This window comes from Astatotilapia calliptera, chromosome 22 (genome assembly GCF_964374335.1).
Source record: "Astatotilapia calliptera chromosome 22, fAstCal68.1, whole genome shotgun sequence".
NCBI classification, from domain to species: domain Eukaryota; kingdom Metazoa; phylum Chordata; class Actinopteri; order Cichliformes; family Cichlidae; genus Astatotilapia; species Astatotilapia calliptera.
This window is the reverse complement of record NC_137442.1, coordinates 35,039,023-35,053,272: the sequence shown is the minus strand read 5'-3', so window position 1 is coordinate 35,053,272 and position 14,250 is coordinate 35,039,023. Positions and strand designations below refer to the sequence as shown.

Below are 14,250 nucleotides of genomic sequence, written 5' to 3'. Positions count from 1 at the left end.
TAATACAATATATTTAAAGCCAGTCTAATAAAGTTTGTTAATCCTAACTTCATGTTTATAATAAACAAGCTCCTTCACAAGTTAAAAAAAAAGTGGGGGGACTTTTTTCACTCAGTACCTGCCAAAAACTAATATGCAGTGCTGAATATGATGTTTTCTTGTGATGGCCAAATATGAACAAAGTAGACCAGTTCAATTTTCATTCAAGACTTCTCTTATAATGTGTTTTTTGACAGATGGAAAACTCATAAGTGGCGAAGATGTCAATTGGTTCCATGGTCTGTTCGTGAGGGCAGTCCTGGGAATCAAGAGCTCTGTGGGCTAGGTCTCCAGGTTCGAGGTGAGGACAATCTCACACACACACACACACACACACACACACACACACACACACACACACACACACACACACACACACACACACACACACACACACACACACAGAGTAACGTGGTAAGGGACCAGAGTGCCTGACTGCAGCTTCACAGATAATGAGCTAATCAGGAGTGTTTAGACTATGGAGCCTGAGTGTGTGAATAAAACACAGGAAAAAGAAATAGAGCTCAATATATACATTTATATATATATATATATATATATATATATATATATATATACTATATATATTACTAAGTGTTTTATCCTATTGTAAAGTGTCCTTGGGTGACTTGAAAGGCGTTCATAAATAAAATTTATTATTATTATTATTATTAAACACCCAGCACGCCCCTGCGGGCGGTTTATCCTTCAATCTCGGGTCCTCTACCAGAGGCCTGGGAGCTTGAGGGTCCTGCAGTATCTTAGCTGTTCCCAGGACTGCGCTCTTCTGGACAGAGATCTCCGATGTTGTTCCCGGGATCTGCTGGAGCCACTCGCCTAGCTTGGGAGTCACCGCACCTAGTGCTCCGATTACCACGGGGACCACCGTTACCTTCACCCTCCACATCCTCTCGAGCTCTTCTCTGAGCCCTTGGTATTTCTCCAGCTTCTCGTGTTCCTTCTTCCTGATATTGCTGTCATTGGGAACCGCTACATCGATCACTACGGCCGTCTTCTTCTGTTTGTCTACCACCACTATGTCCGGTTGGTTAGCCACCACCATTTTGTCCGTCTGTATCTGGAAGTCCCACAGGATCTTAGCTCGGTCATTCTCCACCACCCTTGGGGGCATCTCCCATTTTGACCTCGGGACTTCCAGGTTATACTCGGCACAGATGTTCCTGTACACTATGCCGGCCACTTGGTTATGGCGTTCCATGTATGCCTTGCCTGCTAGCATCTTGCACCCTGCTGTTATGTGCTGGATTGTCTCTGGGGCATCTTTACACAGCCTGCACCTGGGGTCTTGCCTGGTGTGATAGACCCCAGCCTCTATGGATCTTGTGCTCAGAGCTTGTTCTTGTGCTGCCATGATTAGTGCCTCTGTGCTGTCTTTCAGTCCAGCTTTGTCCAGCCACTGGTAGGATTTCTGGATATCAGCCACCTCCTCTATCTGCCGGCGGTACATACCGTGCAGGGGCCTGTCCTTCCATGATGGTTCCTCGTCTCCCTCCTCTTTCTTGGGTTTCTGCTGCCTGAGGTATTCACTGAGCACTCGGTCAGTTGGGGCCATCTTCCCAATGTATTCTTGGATGTTCGTTGTCTCATCCTGGACTGTGGTGCTGACACTCACCAGTACCCGGCCCCCTTCCTTCCGCTTAGCGTACAGCCTCAGGGTGCTGGACTTGGGGTGAAACCCTCCATGCATGGTAAGGAGCTTTCTTGTCTTTATGTCAGTGGCTTCTATCTCCTCCTTTGGCCAGCCTATTACCCCAGCAGGGTACCTGATCACGGGCAGGGCGTACGTGTTGATGGCCCGGATCTTGTTCTTACCATTCAGCTGACTCCTCAGGACTTTCCTGACCCTCTGCAGGTACTTGGTGGTTGCAGCCTTTCTAGCGGCCTCTTCATGGTTCCCATTTGCCTGCGGGATCCCTAGGTACTTGTAACTGTCCTCTATGTCTGCAATGTTGCCTTCTGGTAGTTCAATCCCCTCAGTTCTGACTACCTTCCCTCTCTTTGTTACCATCCGACTACACTTCTCCAGTCCGAACGACATTCCAATGTCATTGCTGTATAGCCTGGTAGTGTGGATCAGTGAATCGATGTCTCGTTCACTCTTGGCATACAGCTTGATGTCATCCATGTACAGGAGGTGGCTTATATATATATATATATATATATATATATATATATATATATATATTATGGTATTGAGGAATGTATACAGATGTACAACAAAATAAATATATGCATATATATCACACACAAAAATAATGGGCTGACCAGGGCTTTGATGGCGGGAGTATAACCTGACCTAAGCAAGGTCAAAAAACATAAATTATCATTCGATATTAAACTGAAACAGCGTTCTACTGTCATGATAAAACAAATAAATCCATAAATTACAAAGTCAAATCATTAATGCCATATTTCATACAATAACCAATAACCAAACAAATTACAACATCTAATTCTTATAATGATATTCATTCAAAATAATATAGAAAAACATTCACATGGGTCTCATCAAAGTAAAGTAAATTAGCAATAAAGCTAATAAACATTATCCAAGGTTAATTAAATATTTACAAAACAGATTTAATTCTAGGTGTTGCGCAACAAGTTTCAATATTCTAAAATAAATTTAACGCAATTCAAAACTCCCATAGGCCATTCTGGCATTTAATCAGAGTAACAAAAGACATCCAAAACAAACAAAACTGAAATCAAATCACTCAACTCTTGAAACGTTAATTTAACATTCGGCCATAGTGGGAAAAAAACAAAAACAACAATATTCAATAAATGTAACCAGTAACTGCACTTAGTTGTCACCAGACTAGCGTTAGCTTACCGGTGTTTTAAATGCGCGACCGCGTTCCTCCGCCACTGCCTCGTTTGAGTTTAAATATAACGGTGTAGAGAAAGAGTTGAGCGCGCACAGGCAGAAATGTTAAGAGCGCAAGCAACACATTGCAAGCAAGCGCAAATGCAAAAACCGAGCGAGAGGGGCTGCTGTTGTGTGTGTGTGTGTGGATAATAGCAAACACTGAAATACATTTTTTGCAATTTTGTTCACTTTTCTTCGCTCAAAATACATTTCTTCTCAAAATGCAACTCGTGCACCTGCAATTTTTTTTTTTATGTGCGCTCAGAATAGTGGCACAAAAATAACACCATAGTAAATGGACTGATTCTTATATAGCGCTTTTCTACTCTCCTGGAGCACTCAAAGCACTTTATACAAGACTCCGCATTCACCCATGCACTGTTTTCTATGCCTTTCAGTGCTTTCTAATTAATTAACTAACATTCATACTTGATGGATGCATCGGAGAGTGAGTGGGGGTTAGTATCTTGCCCAAGGATTTTTGACATGCAGAGTGGGGGAGCCAGGGATCAAACCACCAACCTTCCAATCAGTAGATGGCCTGCTTTACCTCCTGAGCTACAGCCACCTCAAGTCTGGGTCATTTGCTCTGTCATCTTACCCCCCCCCAACATATATAATTAGCTTCACATAACAAATACTTTTCAAGATACTTGTTTTTCGTTTGCAATTTGGTCCAGGCCTAAAGTCTGAGGCAATGTTTTAACATTTAACATTTTCATTGGCTTTTTTGTTTCTTTAAACAATCAAAGTGAATCACAATGTGTAATTTGAGACAGATCAAAAAAGTGTGCAACTATTGGGTAAATGAAATATGAAAAAATGTAGGCCATCCTCACCTGCCAGAGACAACTAGTGATAACTTCTGAATAGTATATAATATTAAACAGGTCACAATAAAATAATGTAAATTAAAACATGTAGAACTTTTTTTGCATGAAATTCTTTGGCACAAAAATTAAGAAAATAGTATTTTCATTAAACTTTTATTGTACTGTATTTTTCAGACCATAAGGCGCATCGGATTATAAGGCGCACTAAGCGAAACAAAACAGTCAAATAAGTCACACTTTACTCAACTCATTCTTCTTGCTTCCTCCACTTCCATACCATTGATTCATTAATGTTGAATTCTCTGGCTGCTGCTCTATTCCCATGTTGTTGCAGTATATTAATGACTAACCTCGTATTGTGGATGGATTATCTCAGTTGTTCTCCTGACTGAAGTTTGGTCTGTTTACAGCATCCTGCCATGCAATTGCATTTGTCCCTAACCATTGGGAACCCTCATGTTATCCAGTGGAAAAAAGTTAGCATTCATCCTCCAGTGTTGGCTAGCGACACATAGCTGTGTCGCTAGCCAACACATAGCACATCATTATATACCAGCTAGCCCAACTTCAGTAACCCTGCAAACGTCACTGCTGTTTAGTTTTCTGTCTTCATTTATATTGGAAGTGATAGCAGAGCTGTACGTTTGAATTTTTTCAGAAATCTCTCAGTCAAACATGCTATATCATGTTTAGGTGGAAGCTAGGGAGCTAACGTCCTGCTAACTTCTAATTCCGTTAAATTTAATAAATTCTGTTTTCATGGATGCCTAGATGTTAAACTTAATTGTTACACCTGGTAAAGCAGCAATGATGATCATTTTATTAAAGATGAAAGAATTTAGACAGTTTTTAACTCTCAGTGATGCTGCAGTGTTCGTTTGACTTTGGGACCTGAAGAGACGGAGTTTAGGACCCAGATTACTCCGCGAGGCTCCTGATCACTGTAGCCATTATGCTCTGAAAATCCATCAAGTGGTGCGGCTTCTTAGCTTACCAAAGTCGTATTAAAACATTTTTTGACAGATTTTTAAGTGCTGTGTACCACATAAAATCAGTTCGAGATCAGTAAGCACAACCAGAATTCATACATAAGGTGCACTGTTGATTTTTGAGGAAATTAAAGGATTTTAAGTGTGCCTTAGAGTGTGGAAAGTACGGTAGTTAGTAATTATCATTTTATAGTAGTGTGTATTCAAATATGGGAATTTTTAAGAGAGCTTGAATTTTTTTTTGTATTTTAGCCAATACTTAGAATTGGCAGGCACTAAAAAAGGAAAAAAAGAGTTCATCCACCTGATTACCTCCACCTAAGCCTCAGCCTCCTTGGCACTGCCCCTCAGACACCACACCCCTGCCACAAGGCCATTGCCAGTTTCCGGTTATCTTCACCCCGATCCTTGGGAGGTACCTGTAATGGTATACTCTGGCTCTCTTCCACAGCGTGTCTTTTGTCCTGTCTCCCCAACCAGTCATGGTAGATGGCCCCGCCCCTCCCTGAGCCTGGTTCTGCTGGAGGTTTCTTCCTGTTAAAAGGGAGTTTTTCCTTCCCACTGTTGCCAAAGTATTTGCTCATAGTGGGTCATATGATTGTTGGGTTTTTCTCTGTATGTATTATTTTATTGTAGGACTGTGCCTTGATGCAAATGATGTTGTGATTTGAGGCTGTATAAATAAAACTGAACTGAATTTAATTAAATTGATTAGTACAATACTACCCTTTTACTGTGCACCCTTTCACTTACATAAGGCATAACCACGTTGTGGATATTAAACAGAAGTAAACAGAGATAACCTTAAATAGGGACAATTTGAAAAAAAAAAGTTCTGCTATCAAATCATGCCCATCTATATTTTTCTGTGACAGCTGGAAAGATAGTATATTGGGGTAGGTTTAAAAAGATTTTAGTTTGAATAAAACGATATTATTTCATAAAATCCTGAATCGATTTTTAAATATAAATGTATTTTGCCAGAAATGCCAGAATCTCAGGTTAAAGCTCACAAAACTGTGTCAACAACCACCAAACAGCTAAAACAGCAAATGATTAAAGAGCAGGTAAACGGATTCTGCACAAAGATGTAAACACAAAGCGTGGATCGTTCTCCTGACGGCACGTACACAGAAATGCCATCAGGTGCTGAAAGCAGACGTCTCATAGATTCTGAAGCTGCAGGTTTCATCACTCTGACCAAAATTCACTGAGCCAGCAGCAAACGAAGATCCAAACTACGCTTCACGTTTGAGAAACATTGTCATAAATTACCTCTGACTTTGGCTTTTACTTCCTGCACAGCTCTCTCTCAGTGTACTCAGCGACCAGTTTACCATCAAAATTTCTGTTTTCTGCATTATTTGCTTGCTTCTTACACACCGGTCTACCGTTTTGTACAGCACCGTCGCCCGCAGTTTCTTGGTTGTTGTGGGGGGTTTTTTCAAAAATGACCCTGGACAAGAAAAGCCTCATTTCTGCTGTTCAGTACTGAAAAAAACTTTACAAATGATGCTAAATTGCAAAATGCTTAGCTGTGTCTCTAATCAGACCTCTATAACTTTGCTCTGCTTCACTTCAGCAGCATCAGGTAATGTTCATATGTTGATATTGTTCATGGTTTTCTTCCCTTTTTCTATCTACTGAAGATTATCTGCTATAAAACGCCAGGCTAGGAAAGTCTTCTTCATGTTGTTCTGAGTTTTATCCTCACTTACTTTGACACAGAGGCCTCTGATGTGATGCTCACACCTCTGATGAAGTCTCACAAGTGTCAGCGTTGTTTTTACACATAGATATAAAAACATGGACATGTACTGATAAATGATCAGAATTATAATATTTCTGACTGACTGAGTCAAAATTGAACTGAATCTAATCAGTTACAGAAATCGAAATTGATACCCAACCCTGATAGTCTATATAGTACTCTAAATCTGATAATCAAATCCATTAGTGATTAGTTCACATTATCGGTTATACAAATGGTGTGCTATTACAAAAACAAAAGTCCATTTTTGCAGAACTCCATTCCTTTTTTTCCCCTTCTTTAGCTGTTTCATGCCGAAAGCAGGATGGTGGACAAGCAGACATTGAAGCTTGTCTTAAGTTTGCTAGCTCCATGCCATCTCTCACCCAACCCTGTCAGGTGCCCTGCCAGGAAGACTGTCAACTCAGCAGCTGGTCCAAGTTTTCTTCCTGTACAGCAGATTGTGTGGGTGTCAGAACCCGCAAAAGGATGCTAGTAGGTGAGTCGCCGACTTCCAGAAACTTTAGTGTTAGTTCAGCAGATGTAAAAACATATTGTTACTTTTCTGTGTGTGAAGGTCACCACATTGAACCCTTCACTAGTGGAAAATTCTTATAGATGATAACCGTTTATCTTTTGCTGTTTCTGCAGGGAGAAGTAGAAAGCATGACCAGTGTAAAAACAACCAGCTGTATCCCCTAAGTGAGACCCAGTACTGCCCATGTAATAAATACAATGCCCAGCCTGTAGGCAACTGGTCGGACTGTATCCTATCCGAGGGTGGTCGCATGGAGGGTCAGCTTGGCATGAAGATACAAGGTGACATCAAAGAGTGTGGCCAAGGGTACCGCTACCAAGCCATGGTGTGCTATGACCAAGACAACAGGATAGTGGAGACTTCTCGATGCAACAGCCACGGTGAGTTTTCTGTGACTGAATAACTAAATCTGATCCCAAGGCGTCACATTAACACCGTTCCCCGCAGAGCAGGGGTCTCAAACTTAAATGAGCTGTGGGCCACTGCTAACACTGTCATCTCTTTGGAGTGCCACTTTAGTGTTCAAGTAGTACAAAAAACTAACCAAACAAACAAGAAAACACCCACAAATATTTCTGAAAATGTAGATTTTTTTTAATTTCAAATATTATATAACAAGACAAAACTGCAAATGTGAACACAGTTTTTTTCCCTCCCTCTTAACAAACTGAAGCCTTTCATTGAACTACCAAATAAACACATTGGCCAGACACGTAACAGCACTTCTGCTATCATTTTATTGGTATTTAACAAAATAAAATGACAACTGAATGCTACTATCCACCTGTGCCTTAGAAATATGTGCAAAACATCACTGAATTGAAATGGATTTCACAGCTCTGGGGAAGAAGCTGTGTCTCAGTCTGGTATGTTCGTATAACGCTTTCCAGAAGGAAGCAGTATAAACAGTCCATTGCCAGTGTCAGTGGGGTCTGCAGCAATATGTCTGTCCCTTTCTTGGATCTGTCCAGCATACACTGAGTCCAGATGTGGAAGTGGACTTCCCACAATCCCTTGTGCTGTTTTCACCTCTGCTGCCGTCTCTACTTGACAGGGTTACAGCTAAATGTTAGCTGCAAGATATATATGTTTGCATCTGCTGATTATTCTAAAGACAATGTGATTAAGTGTTCAATCAGTGAAACTGTGTAAATTGTCTTGGTTGTCATATAGACAGCCTATGTTACTGATTTGCATGCTTATGTGACCTCTGTGTAGTGTCTTCTCTGGTCTGCATTCACAACAAAAAGGCAACAGGTTAGAATGCTTTCATTTATTGTCGTGGGCAGTCAGCGTAAAGACCTCGCAGGAATCCTCCATTATTCTGAGGATTACATTTACACTTGAAGTGTGATCATATAGTGGTAAAATTATATAAACGAAATAGAAGAACCTCAACACAATTAATCTGCATCTTAAATTTCCCAAATGAAAGGAACACAGAAATATATTTCAGACCTGTACATAAAACAATGAGTATTCTCTAAACAGTGTGGCACAGTCACATTCCTGCATTCACAACAAAAAGGCAACCAGTTAGGATGCTTTCATTTATTGTCGTGGGCAGTCAGCGTAAAGACCTAAATGGAAAAGCAACAACAGCGTTAGCTAACTATGCTCCCGTGTTTTTTTCTCTCTCTTCCCAATAAAGAAATCTCACATAAATGTGCATCAATTCAACATAAGGACTGGAGAAATTACCCACAACAAATGATGTTTAAACAACAAAAATAATCGGGTCAGATTGTATTACTGTTACAACCTGCGATATGATTTTTCTTCCCCACGACATTTGCGCATTCCTTACTTTGCAGGAATCCTCCATTATTCTGAGGATTACCCAGAATCCCTTGCCCTTTGTGAATGTTGCAGGGTGACCTTTACAACAGTAAGTGGTGCCAATGTCCCATTTAGCGGGATTTAACTTCAACTCTATTTGACTATGTTACACTTACCTCACACAGTACTCTGCAATGAGAGTACTAACCGGTACCAGAAAGAGAAAGAAAGACTATATGTCTCCCATATTGGCTCCTATTCTTTAAATCCAGAGTAAATTTTAAAATGCTTCTCTCCAAATAGAAGGTCTTGAATAATCAGGCCAAGACCTCAAAGTGGCATATCACCCTAATAGAGCACTTAGTTTGAAATGGAGAGACCATACCTTATTGGAAAAGATAGAGAAAAGTAACCATCACAACACAACTTCACTACAACCTCGAAAGTACCTTGTTCTGACTTTATTAGATAGTGAAGTGAAGCAGGCAGCCAAAGCCATACGGCAAATGGCCACCTGCTCATCCCGGTGAGCTAAGCCACCACTATGAAAATACTATGTTTAACCTAAGTTTTTGCACACACATTTAAACACGTGCATAGAGAAGCTGTCGATTTACCAATCAATCTACGTTTCTTCCTCACCCATGGTCACAAAAGAATAGGCTTTAAATACAAGTGACGGATTAGTTTCCTTGAAAAAAAAATCAAGTTAAGGCGATTCGGTCATCTGACCAGGATGACTCCTGGATCACTTCCAGTTGAGGTGTTTCAGACATGTCTTACCAGGAGGAGTCCCTGCTCATTAGTCCATCAGATGGATGGACCATTTTTCACAAACATATATCTTGAAAATGATTGGATATGTGAAACAAAAATTTTACAGCAATTTAATATGTCCAAACTTTGGACCATAAGATTTTTGTGCAAACCAGAGATGGTCGAGCAGAAGGCCCACAATAATTTGAGACTGAATGACCTGTATGTCAAATAATAAAAACAGACCATTAAAATCTATTTTGCCATACACCTTCCTAAAACTGTGTACAGCCAAGATGCTGTCAAATATCTTGCTCTACTTTTTTGTTATGTGACTGGTTACAGGGTATATCGAGGAAGCCTGCATCATTCCTTGTCCATCTGACTGCAAACTAAGTGAGTGGTCCAACTGGTCTCGCTGTAGCAAATCATGTGGCAGTGGGGTCAAAGTTCGCTCTAAATGGCTCCGAGAAAAACCATACAATGGTGGCAGACCTTGCCCTAAATTGGACCATGTCAACCAGGTGAGAGAGGGCTCACTTAAAGTGTTATATTCTAGCTTTATACCTATTTTTTTGGATAATAACTTAAACAATGCTTTTTTCTGTGGTTTCCTTGTCTTCTTTTACAAATGGATTCCACTTACAGGCTCAAGTAAGTAGGCTGCTGCTTTTTGTAATTATTTCATAAAGTTAGTTTTGGTATTTAGTTTTATTATAATGTATGATTTTCAAACTTAAGCAAAACTGAGTGGAAGGATTTAAATTTCCTCTTTGACATCATGCATCTGTGCCTGTAGGGTAACTGGTGTTTTTATGTGCATCAGGTCTATGAGGTGGTGCCTTGCCTCAGTGACTGTGGGCAGTATGTGTGGGTGGCAGAGCCTTGGAGTGTGTGGAAAGTCAGCAATGTGGACCTGAATGACAACTGTGGTGAAGGTGTTCAAACCCGAAACGTCAAGTAAGATGAACAGATTCATGTGTCAGTGTCTCTGAGCTTTAAACAGGTGATATTCTTCCTTTTGGAGGAAAAACAGAGCTGAGTGTTTGCTTGTGCTGAATTGTTAAAAAGTGATCAAAAATTAAAATAGTAGTGCATGATGTTATAACCAATATATACACTATATTGCCAAAAGTATTCACTGACCCGTCCAAATCATTGAATAGAATAGAAATATCCTTTGTTGTCCCTCTTTGGGGAAATTCAGGTGTTCCATCAGCAAAGTGACAGGCAGATGGAGCATGCAGATTCACACAAAAGTAACGAAAGTAAAAAAAAAGAAGAAAAGAAATAAGAGACTGTGAGGGCAAATTTACAACATCCAAAAAAAAAGATTACCATACAGTTAGTAAAAATAGCATACTCAAATTCAAAGAAATGTGAAAGTGAGTAAGATAATCCTTTTAAAAATATACAAAAAGTGCTATATATTTGTGCTTTAAAAAACCTGACAAACTGTTTACAGAAAATGGGAAATGTGTACAAATAACAGCAGGGATGTGAACAACCCTTGTTGGGAACAATCACTGCTCCCAACAACGTTGTTAAGTGATGACGTGACGAATCCTACTTCCGGGCCTAAAGTAGTCTGCGTTTAATATGGCTTTTGTGTTGTTAACATGTTTAATGTTATGTATTTTCTTCTATTTAATCTCAAAAAGCTCCTAAAACAGTCAGTGATCACTGTTGACCTCCCTCGGCTTTTATTACCGCTAATCATTTATTTAAGCTCAGTTTTTAAAACCTTAGGATGTAACTACAGCCCAGCCCATGCAGCAGTATATGAATGACTAACCTCGTATTGTGGATGGATTATCTCAGTTGTTCTCCTGGCTGAAGTTTGGTCCTTTTACAGCATCCTGCCATGCGATTACATTTGTTCCTGACCACCGGGAACACTCACATTAACTTTTATCCAGTGGGAAAAAAAGTTAGCTTGTTTATATTATGCTAACATAGCTGTGTCGCTAGCGGTCACGTAGCACATCATTATATACCAGCTAGCCAAACTTCAGTAACCCTACAAACGTCACTGCTGTTTAGTTTTCTGTCTTCGTTTATGTTGGAAGTGATAACAGAGCTGTACATTTGAATTTGTTTCCAAAACCCCGCAGTCAGGACATGCTATATTGTATTTAGATAGAAGCTAGCGAGCTAACTTCCTGCTAACTTCTAACTCCGTTAAATGTCATAAACTCCGTTTTCATGGATGCCTGGATGTTAAACTCAATTGTTACACCTGGTAGAGCAGAACGCTGATCATTTTGAAAGACTTTAGACAGTTTTTCAACTCTCAGTAATGCCATAGTGATCGTTTGATATATGGACCTGCAGCGGAGTTTAGGCCCAGACACGGCTAGTGACGTCAGACTTAATGACCGGATTATGTTTGTTGGGAGCAGTGATGCTCATAAAGCTGTAAACATGGTAACATGAGACGGTGTTGTAACATTGTAAACATTGTACATGAAAGTTGTATTCGATCAGATTGTCTGATTATCTTAGCAGCAATGTGATGGCTGAGGGATAAAAGCTTTTCCTAAGTCTGTCTTTATGGATCTTAATCATCTGGCTAAAAGTAGACTTTGAAACAGGTCATGATCAGGGAGTGATGGGTGTTGAGGGATTTTCTTAATGTTCCTGAGTGTGGGAGTTGTGCAGTTCTTTAAATGAGGGGAGTGGACAGCTCACTATCCGCTGGGCGACCCGTATAACCCTGCAGTGGTTTCTCTTCTGTGCTACTGTGCAGCTGGAGAAGGATACCAGGATACTTTCTACTGTGCAGTGATAGTAGGACACAAACAGTTTCTCAGGGATGTTATTCTTTCTGAGAACCCTCAGAAAGTAGAGTCTCTTGTGGGCTTTCTTCACTACCTCAGTGGTGTGCGTTCCCTTGATCGGGTCTGGCCTGATCATTTCACACATAATGTGCTGATGGAATTTAGAAAGCACAGATTTTAAATCCACATGATTAAAATCCCCAGTGGGGACTGGCCTTCATGTCCATTATCAGTGTCTGACCTCACAAATGTGCTTCTTGAAGAGTAGTCAAAAATCCCCATCATATGGAAAGTCTTCCCAGAAGAGTTGAAGCTGTTATAGCTTAGAGGATGGGTCGACATCATGTTAAACCATTTTCATTAAAAAATATATTTTTGGCAATATAGAGTACATCTGGTTTAATATCCAGATATTTAGCTTTACAAAGACTTTACAAAGACCACATGTATTCATGTTTATTAACAGCTTTCTTTCAAGAAGACTGTAAAAATAGGCTCAAATATTCGAGTGTTGTTGAAGGAATGCTGTGAAACTAACTTTTGCTTCAACTTTTTGTGACCAGGTGCATGCTGAACACTATAGACGGGCCCTCTGAACAGGTGGAGGACTATTTGTGTGACCCAGAGGAAATGCCTTTAGGGGCCCGCAAGAGCCACCTGCCCTGCCCGGAAGACTGTGTGTTGTCAGACTGGGGAGCTTGGAGCCCATGTCCACTGGTAAGGATGGAATGAAGTTGCCAGTCTTTTTTTTTCTTTCTAAATCTTACATTGTTTCTGACATGTTGCCTTTATTATATAGTGGATAGTTGAAACCAGAGTTAAAGTAGTGGTTCTGAATTCAGAGATCTAGTGAAGGTAATAGTAATAGAGGAACCCCGCCTGTGTCAACTAAACCCGCTCTTCGTGCTAAAAAGGCACTCTGTGAATAAGTACATATGTTTGTTGATGGGTAAATGTGTCTTGTGGTGTAAAGGCAGTTTAAGAAAGATAAGTATGCTGCATAAAGGGAATTCTAATTTCCCATATGTGTAAATAGATTGGACCCAGCAACTTCAGAGTTTTAAGACTTCTCAGCCAATCAGATTGTCTCGTATTTCTTTATGGCTATTGTGTAATGAAGTTAAAAACCATTACACTGGATACAGTAGTGATATAGTTTAAAGCCTTCCCCTGCTTTGTAGCATCATTTTCAGATTCTCAGTGAGTTATTTTAACTACCAGATGAAAGTCAACGATTATTGACCCAAATTGTTTATAATCTAACAAGTTACTAGAATTAACTGATGAGACTGGTAATACAAATGTTCCCAAACTTTGCACAAAAATGAAAAAGAAATTTAAATGAAAAATAACTGGATTAACTCTCTTATTTCTAAGTCATCATAGGTGGTAATCTTAACCCTATATTTTGAACAAGGACAAAATTTCACTCATTATTACAGTCCATAATGGGATATATAGTATGTAGCTCCAATTAATTTACCAATAGGAGAGAAGATGAAAATCTGGCAGCCAATGGTGGGAAAAAGTAAAAGCGCAGCACCAACATGAGGAGCTAAACAAGGTGGAAATTAAGATGCTTCTAAACCAGCCGAGACATATGTTCTCACCAGCATGTCCTGGGTTAGAATAGGGTTTGCTTCCAGCTGGACGTGTCCAGCACATCTCACCTAGATGATGCTCAAAAGGTCAGATGCACGAAGGACCTGAATTGGCTCCTTTTGATAAGGAGCATGACCAAGCTCTAACCCTACTTCTATAGGAGAGCCAAGACACCCTTCAGAGGAAGCTAATGTCAACTGTTTGTATTTGTGATCTCATTTTTTAGTCACTACCCAGAGCTTGTGGTCATAGGTGAGGGTAGGAAAATATATTGCCCAGTAAATCAAAAAC

General features: G+C 40.1%; 1 protein-coding gene across 1 annotated transcript in view; it reads left to right on the top strand.

Moving 5' to 3' along the window:
• The window catches only part of thsd7aa (thrombospondin, type I, domain containing 7Aa), a 173,394-nt gene that overhangs the window by 120,348 nt on the left and 38,796 nt on the right, over positions 1 to 14,250 (top strand). Inside the window, exons 11-17 of the mRNA XM_026157251.2 lie at positions 237 to 340; positions 6,809 to 7,003; positions 7,156 to 7,422; positions 9,923 to 10,101; positions 10,226 to 10,231; positions 10,404 to 10,537; positions 12,921 to 13,074. Of these exons, the coding sequence (XP_026013036.1) occupies positions 237 to 340; positions 6,809 to 7,003; positions 7,156 to 7,422; positions 9,923 to 10,101; positions 10,226 to 10,231; positions 10,404 to 10,537; positions 12,921 to 13,074 (1,039 nt within the window). The remainder of the gene's footprint in view (positions 1 to 236; positions 341 to 6,808; positions 7,004 to 7,155; positions 7,423 to 9,922; positions 10,102 to 10,225; positions 10,232 to 10,403; positions 10,538 to 12,920; positions 13,075 to 14,250) is intronic.